The 22,571-nt window shown below is 45.5% G+C and overlaps 1 protein-coding gene and 1 pseudogene across 3 annotated transcripts in view; one reads left to right on the top strand and one right to left on the bottom strand.

Moving 5' to 3' along the window:
• Positions 1 to 22,571, bottom strand: part of SLC2A12 (solute carrier family 2 member 12) — a 52,805-nt gene that overhangs the window by 14,942 nt on the left and 15,292 nt on the right. For both annotated transcript variants that reach the window (XM_080929366.1, XM_080929367.1), the window contains exon 2: positions 17,834 to 19,174. In XM_080929366.1, the coding sequence (XP_080785492.1) occupies positions 17,834 to 19,174 (1,341 nt within the window). The remainder of the gene's footprint in view (positions 1 to 17,833; positions 19,175 to 22,571) is intronic.
• Positions 23 to 15,142, top strand: LOC308430255 (aurora kinase A-like; annotated as a pseudogene). The gene is made up of 3 exons: positions 23 to 71; positions 4,836 to 4,903; positions 13,689 to 15,142. The product of its transcript is annotated as an aurora kinase A-like (transcript).

Here is a 22,571-nt window from a genome sequence, read left to right on the forward strand (position 1 = left end):
TGCCTTCCCTGAACCACATGGGATGGCGCTCCTGGTATCCCAGCTGCAAGACAGACAAGGCAGCCTGGCAGGTAAGAGGATCCAAAGGACCAGAAAGAAGGATTTCTGAAGTGCACAGCCCAGGCTCTCCGGAGGGCAGCAAACCCATTGGACATTTCCAACCACATGGTCATAGCCTGGAAGAAGCAAAGTGACAGGCGTGGCCCAGGACTGAGCAGTCAGCAGGGTCTCCAGCTGACGATTTGCCTCTCTTACCACAGCCATGCTTCATGGGGAATCTGTCTGCTTTTTCTTTTTCTTTCTTTCTTTCTTTCTTTCTTTCTTTCTTTCCTTCTTTCAAGAAATGTATGAAAACTGATAAGCCTCCAAGAGAATCTATACTATCCTGAAGACCTGCAAGATGATTATATCATAAGCAGAAGGAAGGGAATTCTTGTAATAAAGACTGGTCCCAGGTAGATGCAGTATAGTGTGTTCTTTAGCAAAGCAGCCTGAGTGCCTGGGTTATAGCTTTGTGCCATACTAGGCTTAACTTCTGTTCTTAGAGCTGAACAACCGCCCTCCATTGCACTGTTCACTGTGGGTGTGGATCACAGCCATTCATCTGAGGAGCCCCGCAGGCCTTCGTTTTGAAGGCAAAAAAAGGAGGTGGGAGCTACAGATGAGTTCAAGACCTTCCTAGAAGACATAGGCCTCCATCTCAAGAGAACAAAGCGGGTGAAGCTGGTTGTATGTAGCGCTGGCGGGAGGTTGTACGTGCTGGTCTGAGGTGCTGGGGACTCGTCTCAAGGACTAATAGACATTCAGAAAGTCTACACTATACAAACAGCTCAGCAGCTGAACCAAGTCCTGAGGCCATGTAACCAGCCCAAGTAATGAACTGAAGACTGAAAATAAACTTCCCTCGGTGTGTGTTCTGACGGAAACTTGTCAGTCAAGCCCTGAACCTGACGTCTCCAAAAATAAAGAGCATCTTTGCTGAAGCTTCTACCTCACCTCAAATCACATGGGAGGAACTCAAGAACCGATGTCTTGGCTGATAAAACACTGCCACAGTCGGATGCTGTGGCAACTGTCGAATGAATGCTTAGCCCCCCAATACGGAGCCTGGCAGATTAAGATAAGGGTATTGTTTTAGTGACGATGACGGAACTGTGAAATCACAAGCTTTCAAACCCTGGGAAAGCACAATAAAACTTGGAATGCAGAAGCAAGAACGGCTTCCTGTGACAGACAGGAGCAAGATAGAGCAAGAGTCTGAGTCGTGATGGCCCCTGGAAAGATGCTATGCATGCCCCAAATAAAAGGAACAGAAGAGCGTGGCCTCGGTGCACAGGGAAAGAGCACAGGCATGTGACCCACCACGTGTACAGTACAGTGATCACTGTAAAAAAAAAAAAAAAAAAAAAAAAAACAGTGTGATATTTTCTTTTTAGCATCAGCGATGAGGGCCCATTTTCTCTCTAAAGGAAGTCAATCCAATCTACGGCTACATGGAAATTTTTTTTTTTCACTGATACAGGAAGAAATGGGGATTCTCTTTGAAGATGCTCTTCTTTCCCTACCCTAATGATGGGCCAGCAGAACATGCGCTGTCCCGTTTGCTCTGTAGAGCACTCACAGCACACGTGGCCCAAGCAGGCATAAAACATCTCTCCTCGACTCTTATTCAAGCCGTCTTACCGTTACTGGACCACTTCAGCAACCAGTGCCCCTGAAGATGGCAGAGTCTGCGATGCCCCTAATGTCACTCTGTGCCCTAATGACTATAGGAATCTGAGCTTGTTAGGGACCAAATTCAGTAATCACCCACAGCTATGTAACTCCTATGCCAAACTGTATCAGATCAGGGTCCCATAAGAATCTGCCACATTCAGATGAAAAAGTCTACAGACACGGTGATTATAACCACAGAGTAACATAAACAGCCCATGAGGGAGGGAAGTGTTCATGTGACTCTGTGAGGACTCAGCCTCAGGTTAGGAGGGATGATAGAAGTAACAGCCCTGTCCCACGTAAGTCGTCCTGAGCATTTCCAGCCTCCTCCTTATTCTGGTCCACTGCCCCAGTTTTTTCTACATATAAACCCCGCCGTTCTCTGGGCACACTTTCCATTTGGCATGAGTTTCTCCTGAACTACCTGGCGTGTGAACCCAGAGTCTGAAAGATTTACTGAGGTCCTGCCAGAGAACCATCAGCTTCGGAGGGAGTTCCACACTTGGGCAGCAAAGAGCTCAACGGCTGGATTTGCCGCGGGATCCATCCCTGAGCGTGGCAGAAGTAAACCCAGGCTCAGTGGCTGTGTTGCCTTTTCACGCAGGGCACCCCACACTTAGTTCCCCTGCAAAGATCTGCTTAAAATGTGGACAGGAGCTGATGTGTGCTGCCCAGATGTTCGTCCAGCCAGATGCATGAACCCTGAGGCAACTCTGGTAGGCCACCAGCTCCAACATGAGCAGGGACAATAGGCCACCAGCTCCAACATGAGCAGGGACAATAGGCCACCAGCTCCAACATGGGCAGGGACAAGCAGTTTTCATTTTGCTGGCTGGCTTTATCATATCATGTCCCGTGGCCTCCCTGAGTTGTTACATGTATGGTCTTCTGTAAAAGAAATACTTGATTCACAGATATGATCTTGACCTGCCTAGATGACAAGCCAAGTCGGGCAATGAAATAAAGCACTCGAATTTCCCAAATAAGGATTCCTAATCAAAATCAACCAGAACGGCTTCTTCTTTTTTTTGGGGGGGGGGGGGGAGGATGTTAGCAGAAACTAGCTAAATGGAATGACTTTTTTTTTTAAAGATTTATTTATTTAGTATATGTGAGTACACTTTCGCTATCTTCAGACACACCAGAAGAGGGCATCAGATCCCATTACAGAGGGTTGTGAGCCACCATGTGGTTGGTGGGAATTGAACTCAGGACCTCTAGCAGAGAAGTCAGTGCTCTTAACCACTGAGCCATCTCTCCAGCCCTGGAATGACTCTTAACTTAAAATAGAGTGAGATTAGAAATTAGTCCCTCTTGATTTTCAGACAGACTCTTATCACTATGTAGACCACTCTGATCTCAATCTGTCATCTGCTTCTGCCCCTCCCCCAAGTGCTGGAATTAAAGGTGTGCTCCATCATGCCCAGCCAAAAACTAGACATCCCTTTTTTTTGGTCAGGCACCAGAAGAATAGGAAACCACTGTGCCATGGGGCTTCAAACCGTTCTCACTCATGTAGCCTAAAAAGTAATTTGAAGTTTGGAAAAAGCGAGTGTTTTTTTTTTTTTTTTTTTTTACATTCACGTTTTAATCATGAATTTACACCCTAGGAGAGGAACAAAAACCGAGAGTAGCATCTCAAAATGTTCAAATGTTTTACCGAAATGTTCAAATGATTATTGAACACAAAAGCATCGCAGTACCTTCGAGAGACGGATGGGACACTGTCGTTTGCTGGGTTCCTGTGGGCGGGTAAAGCATCACTTTTCCTCCTTTCAAACACACGGCATTTACTATTCCCAGAAATAAAATAGGTGTCAGGAGGAAGAAATTCAGTACCAGCACTGTCACCCGCCTCTCTGAATTAAGGACAAATGCTTCTTGGGGCTGATCTGCCAGCTGGTGGTTTGATTAACTCATCCTTTATTTTATTGTTGAAAGCAAATCAGTGGAGAAGAAAGAATTATTATCTTAGCCATGAGTCATTTCTCAACACCTACATTCATGTATTTCTTAAATCGGTGTCCTTCAGCTCTTATAATTCACCCTATGTATAATAACAGTACTCGTCATAAAGCAATCCATGAGCTTTAAGTAGAGCCTACATATGACTGAGGAGCTCGGAAGGGGCGAGTTAAACTCACTGTTTGCCCTGCGCGGCGGGTGCTGTGTTAGTGGTGAATGTATGTTAGTGGGTACACCACCATATGTGCACGAGTGGAAGCCAGAGCACAGTGCTGGTTTTCCTCTCCTTCTATACCCGATTGCCTCAATATATAGTGACACAGCATCTATACAGACACAGCATCTCTGTAGACTCAACCGTCTAGGCTGGCTGGCTAGTCAGCTCTCGGGATCTGTCTCTGCTCACCGGTGCTGATCAGAGGGCCTGATACATTCAGCCATACTTGGCTTTTTGCATGGATGCTGGGGGTTTGAACCCAGGTCTTTGTGTTGACGGAGCAAGCCTTCTTATGTATCTTGTTTTTGAGATAAGGGTCTCGTGTAGCTGATCCTGCATCCCTGTTCCATCTGCCTCCCCTTTCCAAGTGGTGGGATTACAGACATGTGCCACTGTGTCTGGCCTAGAAAGGACAACCAATTGAGTTTGTTGTTGCTGCTGCTCTCAAAGATGAATCTTTGGAAAGTGACTTCTCTTATAGTATCATGGAGGAATATAATGTATACACCCTGGTTAGACAGAAGTAGCACTCCATAGGCAAACAAACATGAAAGCAACAGCGGGCAAGGCATTTCTCTTTTCTGGTTTAAGTGACATGGCATTTGAAGTACTCCTGTATGCAGACATAATTTTCCATACTCCACCCCTTCGTTACTGATGCTGTGGTTTTTATTGCTCCCAACACTCCTAGGAACAATTTTTAATAATATGTTCTAGAAAACAGCTAAGTAACCCATGAATGTCTGCGCTTATTAAGATCATGTTAAAACCTCAATGTGCTTCTTTAATGTCTGTGATACCCAGGATTTACAGCGTTCCAGAACAAAAGATGACAGTGGGGACGCTGACTGGAAGCTACAGCTGGCGTGAGCAGTCACTGACAGCCAGAGAACCGGGGGTCCTGTTCGTCCGCATGGTTACTTCTGCTCCTATGCAGCGAAGAACTCGGTGGTTCCTTCAGTAGCACAACTGCATCACCTAACTCTGACGAGGAAGGAGGACTGCGTAAGCCGATGCCCGGGTTTCTTTACGTTTGCCTCTGCGCCTGAACACGAAGTGAGCCGAGAACTACGCGGTGTGACGCTCCCGGAACATAACCCAGAGGGTGAAATAACTCAGACTAGCCTAGCTAACTGGAGAGAACAGTGAGAACTGCAGATGTGGGTCAGATCTGAGAGGGGAAAACTGTTTTAAAGATATTAAAGGGGGTTAACACTTAACATGCCCACTGTGTGAATACTGTTATATAATGTCCATGTTCGATGTTCAAATTCTACTGTTTAAAAGGTGATTTTTGTAACGTGTCCCATTTTTGTGTTTGCAGGGAGAGAATGAACACTTGCAAAGCCTTTAAGGGGACGCTTCTGAACACTAGGGGCGTGGGGCCCAGGAGGCAATGCAAAGCTGATCAAGGAAAGCTATGAAACACAAGATGCACGTCTGGAACGTCAGCCCTTGTCTTGAACCCAGCATGGGTTTGGCATGAAGCAGCAGAGTAAACTTCCAAATTAGAACCTGCTGTCCACATGCCTGGAATGTCATGCATCCTGGCTGTGTAAGCATCACATGAGCAATGGGTTTTGGAGAGCCAGAGGTGTCTGGATACAACCTCTGATTCAAATGTTACGGCAAAGGACTCTCCCGCTCCCTGCTGATACCCGTGAAACAAACCCAGGCCAGGCCAGGCTAGACCATCCGGAGGCTCTCAAACTCTCATCTCATGAGAGACAGCAAAGGGGCATCGGAGTTTTCAGATATGCACATAAGCTGGGAGAGTTTCCCATGCGTGTCTGGAATTCCTTCTTGTGTAGGAGCAGTGGCTTCGACAGATCTCTGCTGCAGACCCACTAATAGTGCCTATTACATACAACGCAGCTATTACACACAACACAGTTATTACACACAACACAGTTATTACATACAACATAGCTATTACATACAATGCAGCTATTACACACAACACAGTTATTACACACAACATAGCTATTACATACAATGCAGCTATTACATACAACGCAGCTATTACACACAACACAGTTATTACATACAACATAGCTATTACATACAATGCAGCTATTACACACAACACAGTTATTACATACAACACAGCTATTACATACAACGCAGCTATTACACACAACGCAGTTATTACATATAATACAGCTATTACATACAACACAGTTATTACACACAACGCAGTTATTACATACAACAGTTATTACACACAACACAGTTATTACATGCAACACAGCTATTACATACAACACAGCTATTACACACAACAGTTATTACATGCAACACAGCTATTACATGCAACACAGCTATTACATACAACACAGCTATTACACACAACAAACACAGCTATTACATACAACACAGCTATTATATATAACACAGGTAAATTATCTCATCATTGTTAAATAAATGCAATGCCTCCAAGAAAGGAAACAGGTTGGCTTATTGTCTGTGCTACCCCAAGATTTGGGTTTTCCAAAGTTTGGGTTTCTCTCTCAGATGACCCAACATCTGTACAAAATTTTATAAGTAATCCCATTGATCTATGGAGCTTGGATGTCTACCGTAAGTGCTGATATCCTCAGTGCTCTGTGAGCAATCGATGGCCTTGTGTTCTGGCTGAGGAGCCTAACCTGTGAGCTTGCAAGTGGGAAAAACCATGGCTTCACTCCAGTTACTGACACAGTAATTACTGTGGAGAGCGTACGCCTTCCATTACAGTTATTAACTGCACTCACACATTCACACCAGAGGAATCCAGTGGAAAATTTAAGGCTAAGATAATTCACACAAATATGTCTACAAGCTTTAATACTAATCAGGGACACAAAAAAGGAAAAAAAATAATAACCTTTCCAAGCCCCAGGTTTAGACTGGCACATAATTCTCTTAGAAAAAATTACAAAGGAATTGCTTCATATTTGACTTAGATGGGCACAGTGGCCCAAGTCTTTAATGTCAGCAGTGAGGGAAGCCGAGGCAGGAGGATATGTGTTTGAGGCCAACCTAGGCTTCAAAGTAAGAGCCAGTCTCAAAAACAAGCAAATAGGTAAATAAAATGGAGAGTATTAGACCACAGGTGTCACGTTAGAGTATCTGTGTGCAGGTAAGTACTTTACTGAAGGTAAAGTAAGGATGGCTTGGTAGATAAAGGGGCAGGCTACCAAGCCTGATGGCCTAGGTTCGAGCCCCAGGACCCACAAATGGAAGAAAGAGAAAACTGACTCCCAAAAGTTGTCCTCTGACTTCTGAATGTGCACACATGTGCCATCACCCCCAACACACTCACACACTCTCACACACACATGCACACACACAGGCACATACATACATACCTGTGCATGCATACCCCCAACACACACACACTCACTCACACACACAGGCACATACATACATACCTGTGCATACACACCCCCCAACACACACTCACTCACTCACACACACACTCACTCACTTACACACTCACTCACTTATACACACACATGCACACATACTCACATATGCACACACACACACACACACAGAGGCACCCCCACCCGGCCCTTCCTAGATGCCATGGCTGACTCTCAACCACAAGAAACCAGTGTGTGTTAGCCTCACAGCACAGGGCTTGGTCACGGCCACAAACACCCAGAGTCTGATGTAGAACAACAGCAAGCCATGGGAAGTCCTCGGGGACATTAGTGCTGGCAGCGTCTGAACTTCTCACGTCTACACCGGGCGAGCTCACCTTGTGCACCAGAATCTCAATGAAGGACATGTCGTACCAATTGCTTCTTCTCACTGTACTCTTACAGTGAGGAAGATACTACACAGCCCGCTGTCCAGGTTAGCAAACCGAGAACACCAAGAGAGGAACTCGTTTGTCCAAACTGCCATACTATGGGGCTGAGACTGAAACCAGGAAGCCCGGGGCAGAAATCCCAGAAATCCCATCCAAATCACAGCACTGTGTCGACAGACTTAATGAGCCCCTTTGACTGCTCCGAGTCTCTCCTGTTCATGCCTATCCTCACAGACACTTGGCCCGCCTCCATTTATCCCTGCTTAAACCCCCTCCTTCCGGACATTCACACTGCTTTCTTTGTACAAAACTTGCCCCAATTTCACGGGCACAGAACCACCCTCACCCCACACACGGCCACCTGGAGCAGCCCTTCCCCAAGGACACCCTTCCTTTGGCCCTTTTTACTCTCTGGCTTCCACGGAAACGAAACACTGCTCTTCCCTAAAACTGCATTCATCCCGTGGTCTGTCCCTTACACATCCGTGCCAGGTATGTTGTGCTGAACCACCGCTCCGCAGGAACGGATGAATGAAGACTTTCCCACCATGTTGTCCCTTAGTTTTCTCTTCCTGGCCTTTTCTATCTGCTTCTTCCTGCCGATACCAAACTCCAGAACGGGCAGGCAATACCGGAAGAGGTTTTCTCTGGTGTCAGCTGTCATTCAGATTTTGGCGTGATGTTCTGCTTGAACATGTGAAACAAACATAGTCTAAGGGTGACAGTCTTAATCTATGACCTAGAGGAAAAACAAAACAAAACCCCTTACATCTACTCCTGGTGAGAAGGGACTTATGAATGAGAGAGGGGATAACTAATTTGTTTTTGGGTGTATGGATTTTTGGATTAAAGAGCCGTGAATAGAGCAGTCACACGTGGCTCCTGGATGACACTCTAGATCGAACAGGAATGTCAGAAACCTTGACAGATGAGCTTATTAGAGAAAAGCCAGGAGGAGCAACGGGCAGTTAAGAAGAAAACACTATGGTGGAGTGTGGACCGAGTCTATAAGAGGATTTTAGGTGATCCAAACCTGTGTAGCATTGGGAGCCAACCTCTGTGACCTAGAACAAGGTGTAGCCTAAAAGCAATGCATATTGTTATATACGGGAAGCGGTATGCTGGCTGCATATCACCATATGGTGATTTAAGTTAGTAAATACAGATGGACAGAGATGTCCTCCAAAAAAGGAAGGAAAGAAGGAAGGAAGGAAGACAAACAGAGAGAAAGAACAACCACACATTTGTTTCTATGTTACAGTGGGTATTGTAGGCAGAACCGAATCTCTCCACAAATGTTACCTCAGATGAACTCATGACGTAATGACAACAGACTCTCGGCCTTGGCTCCTCTTCATGTGTGGAGTAAGTGGATGTTCTCATGGTATCAGGAATCTGTGATTATATGCTAAAAACACTCTCAGTCATTAAAAGGAGCTAAAATGGACAAGGCCCCTTGAACATGCACCGCAAAGTCAGGTTAAGGTTTTGAATCTATGTTGGTGCACAAAGTGTGAACAATTGCCTATGTGATTAATGTTGAATTAATGGCAGTGGGGGTTCATGTCCCAATTTAATTCCATGCAAGAATCTTACCATTAGATACACAGAAGTGAACAAGGGCTCTCTTTCTCTTAAGTCCCAGGGACCCATTTAGCATGGCTGAAGCCAGTGATCCCCTTGGGATGTCATTTTAAGTACACGCAAGGAAGTATGTAACGTTACTTGATGCCACATGTAGGTAGGTCCCCTCCTCCGAAACTACATCCGAAGGCAACCTTGTTAGTTTGCAGCTAGAAAACCCAAAGAGCCAAGAGCAAGAGGACTTTAACCTAAGAATAGAAACGGTTCCCTGGCAGAGGAAAAGCCACGCTATGATCTCATATAATTAAAGAATGCTGCCCTAAGCCAACTCACACTTAAGAAGATTTAACAAGGATGGTTTAATCTTCCCTTCAATGTTGCTTTGGAACAACAAGTACTTTCCCCTTTATGCCTCTGAGTATACAAAAGATTTGTTTGTTTTTACAAGCAATAAACTCTCTAACCTCCAGAGCTGAGCAATAATCACGCCGAGCTAATAAGTTTTATAATGCACTTAAAATCTGGTATGAAAAGCCTGCTCCTAATAATGTTTTTAAAGCTCAAACCAAAGCTCTAACTGGCTCTTGCAGTTCATGCCGAGGCCCTACAGTGAGATCTTGCACATTGAAATGGAACCCCCTATGGCATGTTTTCGTTGGGAGGGGGAAAAAAATCACACACAAATACAGCTGTGAGGGACTGGTTCTCTGTAAAATAATCAAAGGGTGGTTCTTTAGATCATCCCAAAGACACTAGGACAGTCTCTGCCTCCAAGTCGTGGTGAGAGGTGACTGTTCCGTGTCGGGAGGGTTCATTCAGAACCTGGCCCCTCTCACAGCCTCACGTGGGACACCCAAGCCAGTCCTTGGAGGGGCCGTTCCGAGTGCGATACCATGGGATGGGAGAGCGAATCCATCCCCACCCCAAGCGCTTTCAGCCCTCAGCTTCCTCACCAGAGGCAATACCTTGGACCTAACAGCTCTGAAAGACACTGACTCCTCCACATCCTGGAGGTGGGGGGGGGGGGGGAGCCAAGTTGTCCAAGAAAGTTCAGGATGACTTTCAGAACTCTGTGTCCAGCTATTTAGGATTTAACAAAGACATGCCCTGGCTGCCTCCCACCATGTTTCTGAGCATGACTGTCTCCCAGCCTCCTTTCTTACAGGCAAAACCAGACCAATTTTTAAAAGCTGTATCCAAAGGGATGTGCTGTTCTACGGAGAGCCTCGCTGGCGTCTGGCAGCAGGCGGGCTTGCTCTGACAGCGCAGCATTCCTAAGTTCCTGCATCCTCTGCCTGCCCACTTTGAGCTGACTCAGAGTTCCTTCCTTGGTTTCAAAGTCTTTCCCCAGCTCCCTTCACAATCCAAATGTAGCCCTGGCATGGTTTCAAAGCAGAATTCTAAGGTGATCATATAAAAGAAGGACAGAAAGAAAGAAACGCAGGGTTGGTTTCCTTGTTCCAAGAACGTATGATCTAGTAGCTGTGCTGGCATATACCTCTTCTCTCCCACAGATGCCGCAGGCATCACTCTGCCCATTTCAAAGAGGAGAACAACTGAGGACACACGGAGGCTTGTTGGTCACATAGCCAGTGAGTTAAAGAGCCGGGATTAGAACCCAGAGTTCCTGGTTTTTTAACTTGGTCTCTTTAAATCCCAGACCGAGTCACTCTACATTTGGCATCCATTAACGGCTCACACAAACCGAGGCCTTTCATGAATTTGAGTGGATGCATAGAGGAAATTGTCATGAGGCCTCAGAGGTAGGGAAGATTGGGATCAAGGGAGGAAGAGGTGACGTGTTCGTCGGTTATGACTGGGGTAGGGAGGAGTGGGACTCGGGGACATGGTGAAGGCCCCGAGAAGCTGAGGTTTTCGGGCTGGGCTGTAATGGTAGGGAGTGAGGGATCAGCTAGAGGAGTCTGGGGCTACAGACCTCAACCCATGTGGCCTCAGGCTCCTTGACAGCTTATTCCCTTTCCATCAGAAAATAAAAATAACCCACCATCTTTTCATCTTGGAAAGCAGTCAGCTTCTCTAATGTGATATAAAACGGGCATGCAGGGAAGGTAGATGGGTGTGAGCAAGGCCTGTAATGGAATCCTCTGGAGACCAGCTCAGTGTTATCCCAGCCTCGGACAGCAGAAATCAAAAAGCTACAACAAATACAGGAGTCACTTTTGAGGAACAGCTCAAGGGTTTGGTCACTGACTGAACTAAGGAAAAAAAAAAAGCCCCAACTATCAACCCTGAGGAGCTGCAGGGGTGGCAACCTTACAGGAGAAATGGAGACATGAAGGTTAAAACCACAGCCCAGGTTCCCAACATCACTGTGGCTTAGATACCACGCTGTCAAATACTGGGTCCCCTTATAGGTGGCAGGGAACACAAAATGCGGCCAGATCTATTTTTAGAACTTTCCCAAGGCCGAGCACAGAGGAGACACAGCCATTTTTCCTCAGACCTCAGGGGAAGACGTGGGAGCAGGCTGAAGTTTCTTCCCACACACTCCTAGTTTGCCAAGGCAAGTTCAGTTGATTTTTGCTTTCTGCCTACTCTGATGTAAGTTTCTTTTCTGCTCTGCAGAGATCCCAGGCTGCAAATAAATAAACAGGCCACAGCCTTCCACACGTCCCCACCAGCTTCCCCACGGCCCTGGTTACTAAGCCTTTTCCTTTTCCCCTTGCTAACCTTTGCTTCTTTAACTTCTCCCAGTTGTGACGTCTGACCTCTGTAAGAAACCCATCCCAGGCTGTGGAGATGGCTCAGTGGGTAGAGCATCCACAATCTCCGTGTTAATATGGTGGGATTCAAGATGGAGGCATCCAGGGAGGACAATCCCCAGATGCTCGTGCATCAGTGACACACGCAGATACACACGCACACATATGTGCACAGTGGTGAGGTGTGAAAAATGAATAAAAAGAGCTCATTACCCAGAGCGATCCTGCCTCAGTGCAATCGTCCTCAAGGACGCGGACAACCCAGGTCCTTCTCTACTGTGCACACTGTGTTTGCTCTAAGGGATCACTAGCTACTACTAAAGGGTGACGACACTGTAAAACATAATTCGGTGTTTAAATCGTGGCAAAGGAGGAGCCAGCATCAGAGCACAGCCTGATGAAGGTAAGAGACCCCAAGTGGGGAAGTTACTGGTTGCTGGGAGCATCACCACAGTGCACAGAAAGACCTGAAGGCAGTGCTGTCAATTGGCTCGAGACACCCGAAGACCAAGTTCCCAGCAAAAGGAGGGACAAAGGACAGAGACGAAGAGACAAGGAGATAGACGACAAAGAAGAAGGGGAAGGGAATGAGAGAGAGGGTGAAGGGATATTTGTCCCAGGAAGGTGGGGTGGGGGACTGACAAAGAATAGCCTCTGTATAAACAGGAGAGAGACATGGCCCACAGGGAAAGGCAGTGTGTAAAGGTAAAAAGGGAAACCCTGTGTTAAGATGAGGTGTATCATTTTGATTAGACAGGTCAGTCAGGGCAGCCAAAGGGGGCTTTTGATTGTCGGACTTCAATACTTCCATAGCTGTACCTTGCTAGTCAGTCTCAGGAGGAGGAAATAGCCAAATAAGGAAACAGACCACAGGGGTTAGCTGTAGGAATGCAATCTAATGGGTCTTAGTGAGGCATGGGGGATAAAGGAGAGGAACAAGGACTGCTAGAGCCATGTTTGACATGCGGGGGCAGGTTAGAGTCCCTTCTGTGTCTCTAGTTTGGGGAGGGAGGGAGGGAGAAGGGGGACTACATTAACTATTTTTATTCACTCTTACTTCTAATGCATCTTCAAGGAGAGGACTCAGCTAAACAAAGTTAACTACCATGTCTCTGTTCAGAGTGTCCCCTAAGGGCCCTTACTTTAAGAGCTTGCTTTAAGCCTATAGAGCTATTAGGAAGTGGTGGACCCTTCTAGAAGGTAGGACCTTTGCTTCCTTCCTCCTTTGTGTTGTCGACAGTATTTTTCTTGGCTGTGCATTGTCCTGTGAGGTGTTGCCTCAACATTGGCTCAAAGGCAAAAGGGACACGGTGATCACAGACTAAAAACTGAGACACCATATGACAAGGAGAATCTATGAGAAGAACAGGAAGCTCTCTAATTCATTAATGTTTATTATCAAGACTAACAGGAAACTGGATGCACCAGCTGAGGAATGAGCCCTTCAGCACATGAGTTTCTGGGCTGGTTGACCCTTCATACCCAATACCCAACACTACGTTTCAGATACATTCAAGAAGAAGAGCAGAGAGCTACCAGGACTGCGTGGAGGCTTCGGTCAGAAGCACGCTCCTGCCTATGCAAAGGGGAAGGCCTTGGACTTGGGGGAGAAATGAGTCTAAGCCACGAGGGTAGGAAATGACAGTTAGCAAGGTGATAGAGAAACCTAACCCGGGAACACAAGGCAAGGACAGATGCAGAGAAAAGTGTCTCTGGGTCTGTTAAGACGACAGTTCCCTTCGGTCCGAAACGAGTCTTGGTGAACAAGCAGATTTCTTCCCAGAACCGAGGATCAGCTAGCAGTGGCCAGGCCCAGCAGGCCCTGTGTCCTTCCAACTCCCAGCATGTCCCTCCAGAATCACAGAAACTTGTCCCAGGTCAGAAGCCAGAGCCAAAGCAGTTGCCTGCTGCCAGCGTTCCTCGACCTGTGCCCTGGCTGAGTGACCCCAGAAGAGTAAGCAGCCACAGCCCGCAGCCTTGGGAAATAATTCTGAAAAGGAACAGGCACCCACACAGAAAATGGAAGACTCAAAACAAAAGGCAATGGACTTTGGAAGATTTTTAGCACTGGCTGCCCATTAGGAAAAGGGAAGTTTGGAAATGTCTATTTGGAGAGGGAATAGCAAAGCAAGTTCATCTGGCTCTGAAGGTGCTGTTTAAAACACAGTTGGAGAAGGCTGGTGTGGAGCACCAGCTGTGGAGAGAAGTGGAGATCCAGTCCCAACTGCGGCACCCCAACATCCTCGGCTGTACGGCTATTTCCACGATGCCACCAGAAATTATCTGACTCTAGAATATGCACCCCTTGGAGCAGTCTATAGGGAGCTTCAAAAAGTCCCCAAGTTTGATGAACAGAGGACAGCTACTTACATCACAGAGCTAACAAACACTCTGTCTTACTGCCATCCAAAGAGAGTCATCCACAGAGACATCAAACCAGGAGCCTGCTGCTTGGGTCAAATACGGAGTTGAAGATCGCAGACTTCGGATGGTCCGTGCAAGTTCCATCTCCCAGGAGAACCACGCTGTGTGGCACCCTGGATTACCTGCCCCCGGAGATGATTGAAGACCTGATACACAATGAGAAGGTGGATCTCTGGAGCCTAAGTGTTCTCTGCTATGAGTTCCTAGTGGGGATGCCTCCTTTCAAGGCGCACACTGACCAGGAGACCTACAGAAGGATATCGTGGGTCGAATTCACATTTCCTAACTTCATGATGAAGGGAACCAGGGGCCTACCTCATTTCAAGACTGTTAAAACACAACTCAAGCCAAAGGTTAAAACTAGGGGAAGCCCTTGAGTACCTTTGGATCAAAGCTAATTCTTCAAAACCTCGAACTGGCCACAATAGCAAAGAGCCAACTAGCAAATCATCCAAGGGAATCTGGGGCCATGGGCACTGTGCAACTGTGAGAAAAGCCCCCATTGAAGCTGTCCACCATCATTGTTGCCCTCAGGGGGCCTTGCTGAGCAAAGAGTCCTTGGCCTTGCATCCGGGAAGTCCCACCTGTCACCCAGCCCCCAAGAACCATGTCGCTTTTCCTGTCTTAGTAATCTGGAGGGAAGGTTCCACTGCCACTGTTCCCCGGCCTATGCCCCAAGCTGTCCTTGTGGGGGGTCTCACTGTGGGAAAGTAACCAGTGATCATCTGCATCGTAGCCCTCAAGTGCCAGAACGTGTGTGTGTGTGTGTGTGTGTGTGTGTGTGTGTGTGTACTTATTGGGTCATCAGGCCTGGGAATACTGTTGGAATGGATATGTAATCTTTCAAGTGTCAAAATAAAGATTTGTATAGACTCTTTCTTAAGTGGCGCCCATTCAGGGCCCTCCTGCTGTCAGCCTTCTGAATCCCACATGGGATTCGGATCCTCAACCACTGTTATGGAGCCTGTGCCAAACCTCTGTCTTGGGACCTGACTCAGGTGTTTCTAGATGTTAAAGGCTATTTTGTATATTGGAGTTCTGTCATGTGTGCAAACTTGTTAAATATATAACTGTGTGTATAACATCTAACAAAAACAAAGAGCAGAATACCTTTTAAGGAGCATAAACAATGAAGCCACTAATTTCTTTCAGAATCGAACTGGATTCTCTACAGAGAAGTCAGTTCTGTTGAATTGAGATGGGAACTGGTGAGCTACATTAGAAAATGTGCTCCATCCAAGACGAGCTGGAATTGACAGAGAGATGACATGATATTAAAAGACTCCAGTGGTGGACGGGTTTGTCAGCGTCCTAAGCAGCGGTGGTCCTTGAACCTTGGCTGCAGAGCAGCGGGAAAATGAAGAAAAGACGGACACACGGAACTACGTGCAATGACACTGGAACCAGAGAGGAGACGGGCTCTGTAGACTGGCAACCTAGAACCTCGAGTGTTTGCTGTGTGCAGGACACAGGGCGGGGTCAGCTCGTCTCTGCAGAGAACCCCTGCAGGTGAGCAGCCTCAGGCTGGAAGCAGCTGGGAGGAGGAAGCTGTGGTTGCTAGGCATCGCACACACCGTTCAAGGGCTCGTAAACACTCATATCTCACTTCTGAGAAGACAGCCTGGCCTGTATGGGCAATGGCTTTGCCAATTTACCATGTGCCATTAGTACCTGAGCCCTGGACAGGCCTTGTTCATGTTAAAGTACACATTTATAGAACTTCATTTACCTGTTCCCTGAGTAGGGTGGTTCTAAAAGTTCAAGGTCATTGGCTCTCTTAGGCTGCATACCACATATAATGTGAGCTCTTTCAACTGAAGAGGGTCACAACTTTCAAACCAAGAGGGCACACCTATTTTATGCTTTTTCTCAGATCCTTGATGTTTCAGAGGATTAGCTAGCTATATATATATATTCTTTAATTACATGATGAACATAGTGGGGCAAAGAAAGCCAGGAGATGGGTAACTACCACACAAAGTTTATCAGATGAACAAGTCTCACTGTCCTTGCTTATACGGCAGAGTTTAATAGACAATGTCAAGTTGTTCAAAAAGCGAGACCGGTCACACAGGTGCCATCATGGGTAAACAGCTTTCTATCTTATCATCTTAATGAACAGGATCAAGGCTGAGACAAATCGATCAGAAGCTAGCGTGTAATGATATTCATTCTAGCTGCCCCTTCACAGCTCATATGGGAAATCTCCCTACCCACGGTGTAAGAAGATTACCTCCTCTGACTGCTCAGCCCAGGTACAGCTGCTTGGTCCTAGATTGCCTCAAGTGAGTGAACACAGTGCAGAATCAACCGGATCCCTGCCTTTCTGGAATTTGAAAAAAAATATCTAGAAACAGATATTTTAGAAGTGCAGAATTGAAACAATGAAGTGGTAGTAGAATTGGGGCAGGAGAGGCTGTGGCAGCATGTTCAGGGTACTGATTAGCTGAGACCTAACAGGTCAACTCAGCTGTCTTTCGATCCGAAAGAGAACATCCTTTATTAGAGAAAATGTCACCTTGGTCCTTGTAGATGACTTTACTAAGTGGAGGGACTGAAGAAGAGGGTAGAAAGATGGAGGAAACAGAGGGGGAGGCAAGGAGAGAGATGGGAATTGGAGGGCAGGAGGATCTGAGATGGGGGCTACCCTGGACTTTAGCATTTTTCCCACAGTGACATAGAAAAGATCCTCCACAATCCCGGTAAAAGGTTGAGACGTCTTGTGAGGAGAAAGACTGCAGAACAGAGACAGACTATCTCAGTCTGTGTTCCAACAGACCAAGTCTAGAAAATGAAAGAGCCTTGCAGGTAGGTTCCAGTAAGCTGTCATTCATTCACAACCACACATTCATCCTTTCATTTAATGAAAGAGCGTGACATTTCCTCCAGGAAACTGCTCTAGCAAATAAATTTTACTCAAATAAGAAATAATTCTTCCCAACTCATAATCCCTTTCTCATTTTTGCTGGAATGCACCAATCATTAACAAAATCTAAACACTTCATTGGTTCCCCTCCCATCCACAAAGAGATTCACAGAATGCAATGTGACCTCAATAAAGTTGCATTCATACAGCAATCTAGTGCCATTGAGCAGAGAATCTCTTTCGAGGTCTGATTTGCCCCTGGTCAAGTGTGCTAAAGTCTGCTCCTAGGATGCAGATAGTGATGAACAGCTGATCCTGTAGACCAACACAGGCTTTGTGCTTTTCGGAAGCAAATATACAACAGGCACATTTCCCACCTTTGCAGAACATGGGTATCCACCAGCAGACTCATTTTGCTTCTCGAACTTGCATCTAACAAGGTTGTACCTGACCCTAGATGGTTTTACTGTTCACAGGCAGTAAAACAGTCGAAAGTGATAAAGCAAAAAAAAAAAAAAAAAAAAAAAAAAGGTACTTACTGGGTCCCAGACCAATTGAAAATGCAGCCACATAAACAAGCAAGCTGGCCAGGGACAGCCATTTGTAAGCAGCTGGGACAACTGTAGGGTCTGTGACTCCCTGCTGTTCCATTCGGCTCAGTCCAGCATTTGGTAAAGATGTGATGGTCATCTCCCCTTCTGGCTCCATGTCATTCCCCATGGGTATAAATGGGCCCTTGCTGTAGGGAGTGATTCTTTTAAACTGCTCCCTGAGACTGCTGTTGCTGACTGACGGGTTTCCTGTGGCATAGAACACAGACTCCTCCAGAGACTGGTTAGGAGGACTATGGCTTCTGCAGATGTTGGTGAAATTCATGTTGATGTTAAGATTCACAATGCCCATGGTCAACAGCGAGGCGGCCATCATGGAGGAGCCGATGCAAAGGAAGGTTTTGCTGCCAACGTGGTCCACAAGGAGGGTTGCTGGGATGGTGCTAACCACCTTGACCACTCCAACCCCAGTGGAGGCAAGGCTAGCTGCCTCATTGCTCTGGAAGCCAACAGACTTCAAGACAGTTGATGCATAGAATAGTATATTCGGCTGGCCAGTGGTCTGGACAAAAAATACCAGTGTCAGACCTATCAGGATTCTGGTCCTCATGTTGTCCTTGGAGCGAAACAGATCCCAAAAGGTATACTGATATTCATCTTTCAAGGAAGATTTGATCAAAGTGAGCTCTTCAGCAGTGTCTGAGGTCACTCTTAACTTCCCAAGAACTTTGCCTGCAGCCTCCTCTTGTCCTTTCATTACCAGGAAACGGGGACTTGGAGGAAGAAAGAACATTGCAATTGCTTGCAGAACCCCTAGGGGAATCACGAGGCCAAACATGTACTTCCAACCATTGGAGATGTTGGCAAAGGCATAATTTGAAATATAGGCAAAGAGGATACCGGTGACAATCATCAGCTCGTTGAGTGACACAAGAAGCCCTCTTCTTTGTTGAGGGGCAATCTCTGCAATGTACACACACGTGGCAATGGAAGACAGGGAGATGGAAACCCCGATAGCAATGCGTCCCATGATAAGAAGTGTGTAGGACAAGCTCATTGTCAAGACTAAGCTTCCGAGTCCTAGGAGGCAGGAGGACAGGATTATGGTGAGCCTTCTTCCATACCTGTCTATCAGCACCCCTCCAGTGAGAGAGGCAAGGAATGCCCCTATGAGGAGGGAGCTCACAACCATTTCCTGCTCATGGCAGGTCAGGGCCAATAGCGTTCTGATCTGCAGAAGAGCTCCAGAGATGAGCCCAAGTTCATAACCCACCAGGAGGCCGCTGATGGCTGCAGTAACAGATGTCAGGAATGTAAACATGCTGGGACCTACGAGCAGAAAAGAGAAATGGTGAGATGGGTCTAAGAGATCATCCCAAACATGCCATATCCAAAAGGATATGGATACTTGTCCCTGGGTAAGACTTTCATAATGTTGGCTTTAGACACGCCTATAACCAACCAACCACGGTTAAATAGAAATACCATGGTAGAATAAGACACTAGCCAAAAAGAAAATTAACAACAGCGGGAAAGATCTTTTTTTTTTTTTCTTTGTTGTTTGGGAGAAGATGCATGGAGGCATTTATGAAGTCTGGCTTCCTTCTGGCTAGAACGCTGAGGTTGTTTTAGCCAAGAGTAAGCAGCTATGGGAGATAAGCAGCTGGCAGAAGGTAAAGGCAGAACAAGATTACCAGTTAGTCCCTGCCTCGGTATTAGATTAGATGTTCAGATAACTTGCTTGTTCCAGCCCAACCCAGGTCTTTAAAGACAAACTTCCAAGGGCAGGGACCTCTACACAAAGGTGTGGGTTCCTGGCTGTGTGGAGTTCCACAGAAGTCTCTTACCTTCCTTCATTCCTCACTGGACACCATTAAGCTGTACTTGGCTTTTGCCAGTGCCATAGAGGTAGGAGCAGGTGGTGTAAGAATGACTGAACAAAGTCAAGGATGTGTTAAAGATAAGGATGGGAGAAATAAGTGGGGGAGGCAGCCCACAATGTCTGTTACTCATGAGATGAAGCGGGAAAGTGGGACGTAACAGAGGGGAGCAAAGGGGATTGCAATTTCCCTTTTTAATGTAAAACCCCAGGGGAAAGCGGAAAAGTCAAACAGTTATTACTTTTCAGTAATGGGTATGCATAAATATATATGTATGTGACATATATGTATGTGACATTATAAGATACATACACATACACACACACACACACACACACATATATACAAAAATAGATAAAAATGACATCTTGTTCAATGACAAGACAAAATAGAATAAACAGAAAATGTTGTTGGAAGAAATATATATAATTGAATATATCAATTTTATATTAATATTAATACATAATTGTATTACTATGTAACTAATATTAACATAAAATAAACTTTACATTCTATTTCATTTTATTTCCTAGTGGCAGCCATTTCTGGGGCACAACAGTGAAGCTCTTGCCATGTCTCAGGAACAGTGAGAAAGACAGCATACAGTATGTGACAGAAAATGACATTGGTTCAGATTTGAGGGCTCAGGTGGAACTGGAGACAAGTCAGCAAAGAGAAGGTTTCCTGTCAAGCCAAACGAGTGCCCACTGAGTTTAGCTTCTCATGAACCGGGAATGAACTAAGAGTGGACTAAGCCAGGTCGTTGGTATCTCAAATGGCATTTGGGTTGAGCAGTCAAGTGGGTGCTTCTACAACACTCAGCGCACATATGCATGTTTATCTAGATGGACTGGTACAACATATCCTGTTGTGGTAAATACTAAAATAGTAATATGTTGTTACCAGTCCTGCTCGGTCTCTCTCTGTGGGAGCCACTCCACTGTGGAACCTTGTGCTCTTTCTCTACCACATGGTCCCTACACTACCCTCTTTCAGCTGTCTCTCTCTTAGTCTGGAACTTTGGCTACCAGTTCCTGTGTGAAGCCACAGGCCATCACACTGAAACCACTCACCCCAGATGCTCTTCTACCAGCCGAGAACTTAGCTCATAGTCTCCATAGCCTGGTAAAAACATGACTCCACATCCATTAACTTATCAAACAGGTTTATGTGTTAAATTCTCAATCCACAAATTCTCTACACAATAAGGTTACAACCAGTGGATAAAGGTATAAACTGCCCATCTATATGAGATAAATTAGACCCATATAAACCCTTAGAAATAATTATAACAACCTCATCAAGGTAGAGATGCACCAACAAAAACATACACATCTCCCTCCATCTCCTCCTCTGTCAATCTCTGTCTACTGCCTCCTCTTCTACTCCTCCAGCCTCTTTCCCTGCCTACCTCTCCACTGTCCAATTATGGATCTCCTTAAACCTACACATCACCCTTTTTGTTTACTTAAAAAAAACTTTACCTTCAAATGTAAGCTGTGCATAACTATTACCACTTGAAAATATTCTAAATGACTATGTTTTCTCTAGAGCTGAGACGTGTTGTAGAGACAAAATGGAACTGTTTGTGTGTAGTAACAAGAGACATGAACACCAGAAGCTTCATTTTAAACTTACTAAAATGTTTTCATTGTTTCCCCTGAAAGATAAAAGTGTCCAGGAGGGACACATGGCAGATGGAGGCTGGAGAGTGGTGTTTAAAACCACAGAGTGTGTGAGGTCACTTAAGAAGATGGAATGGAGGAAACATAGCAGGGTTAAGACAGGATCAGGAAGAAATGTGCAGAAGCAGTAATCCTGAGCCAGCTGACTGGAACAAGTGTATGGGCCTCACTCTCAAAGGCTCAGGCCATTTAACTCTGCCTGCTTCTGATGATGAGCAGGATGCCATTTTAAATGGTATTCAGAACTCAATCATGGAATCACAGACCTTCAATTACAGCACTCAGGAGGCAAAGTAGGCAGATCTCTGTGAGTTTAAGGGCAGCCTGGTCTACCCCGCCAGAGCTCAATAGGGATACCCTGTCTCCAAACCAAACCAAACCATAAAAGCCTATTCAGCTCTCTTGAAATAAACAGGTCAAATTAAGGTGATCTAGGCACCAAATAGCCAAGGTTCTTCATCACCAGCAAATTAGTGACACATGTGAATGGACAATTAAGAATAAACAAATAGGAGGTTAGAGAGATGTCTCAGTGGTTAAGAGGATTGACTGTTCTTCCTGAGGTTCTGAGTTCAAATCCCAGCTCACATCCATCTGTAATGCTGTGATGATATCTGATGCCCTCTTCTGATGTGTCTGAAGACAACTATAGTACACATACACACACACACACACACACATACACAATATATATATATACACACATTATGTCATATATAAATGATAAATAAATCTTTAAAAAAATAAACAAATAAATTGAGGCAGATGTTATAACTTGATTGGTAACATACTTGCTTAACATGCTCAGAACCACCCTTGGTTCAGTTCCTGCTACTACATAAAGACTCTTTGGTACATATATTAGCACTCTAAAAGTTTCAGCAAGATAATCTGAGAAAGTTCAAGGTCATCTTTGGGTACACATAAAATTTAAAGTCCACCTGGGCTACAGAGATTATGTTGGTAGATAGATGATAGACAGATTGATAGATAGATAGATAGATAGATAGATAGATAGATGATAGATAGATAGATAGATAGATAGATAGATAGATAGATGATAGATAGATAGACAGAGCAAGCCATGGTAAAATAGACCACATCAAATAAACCAAATAAAGCAAATGAATAAGAATTAAGCCAGTAGATTAAAACTGTATC

This window comes from Micromys minutus (assembly GCF_963924665.1).
Source record: "Micromys minutus genome assembly, chromosome: 15".
In the NCBI taxonomy this organism is placed as follows: Eukaryota; Metazoa; Chordata; class Mammalia; order Rodentia; family Muridae; genus Micromys; species Micromys minutus.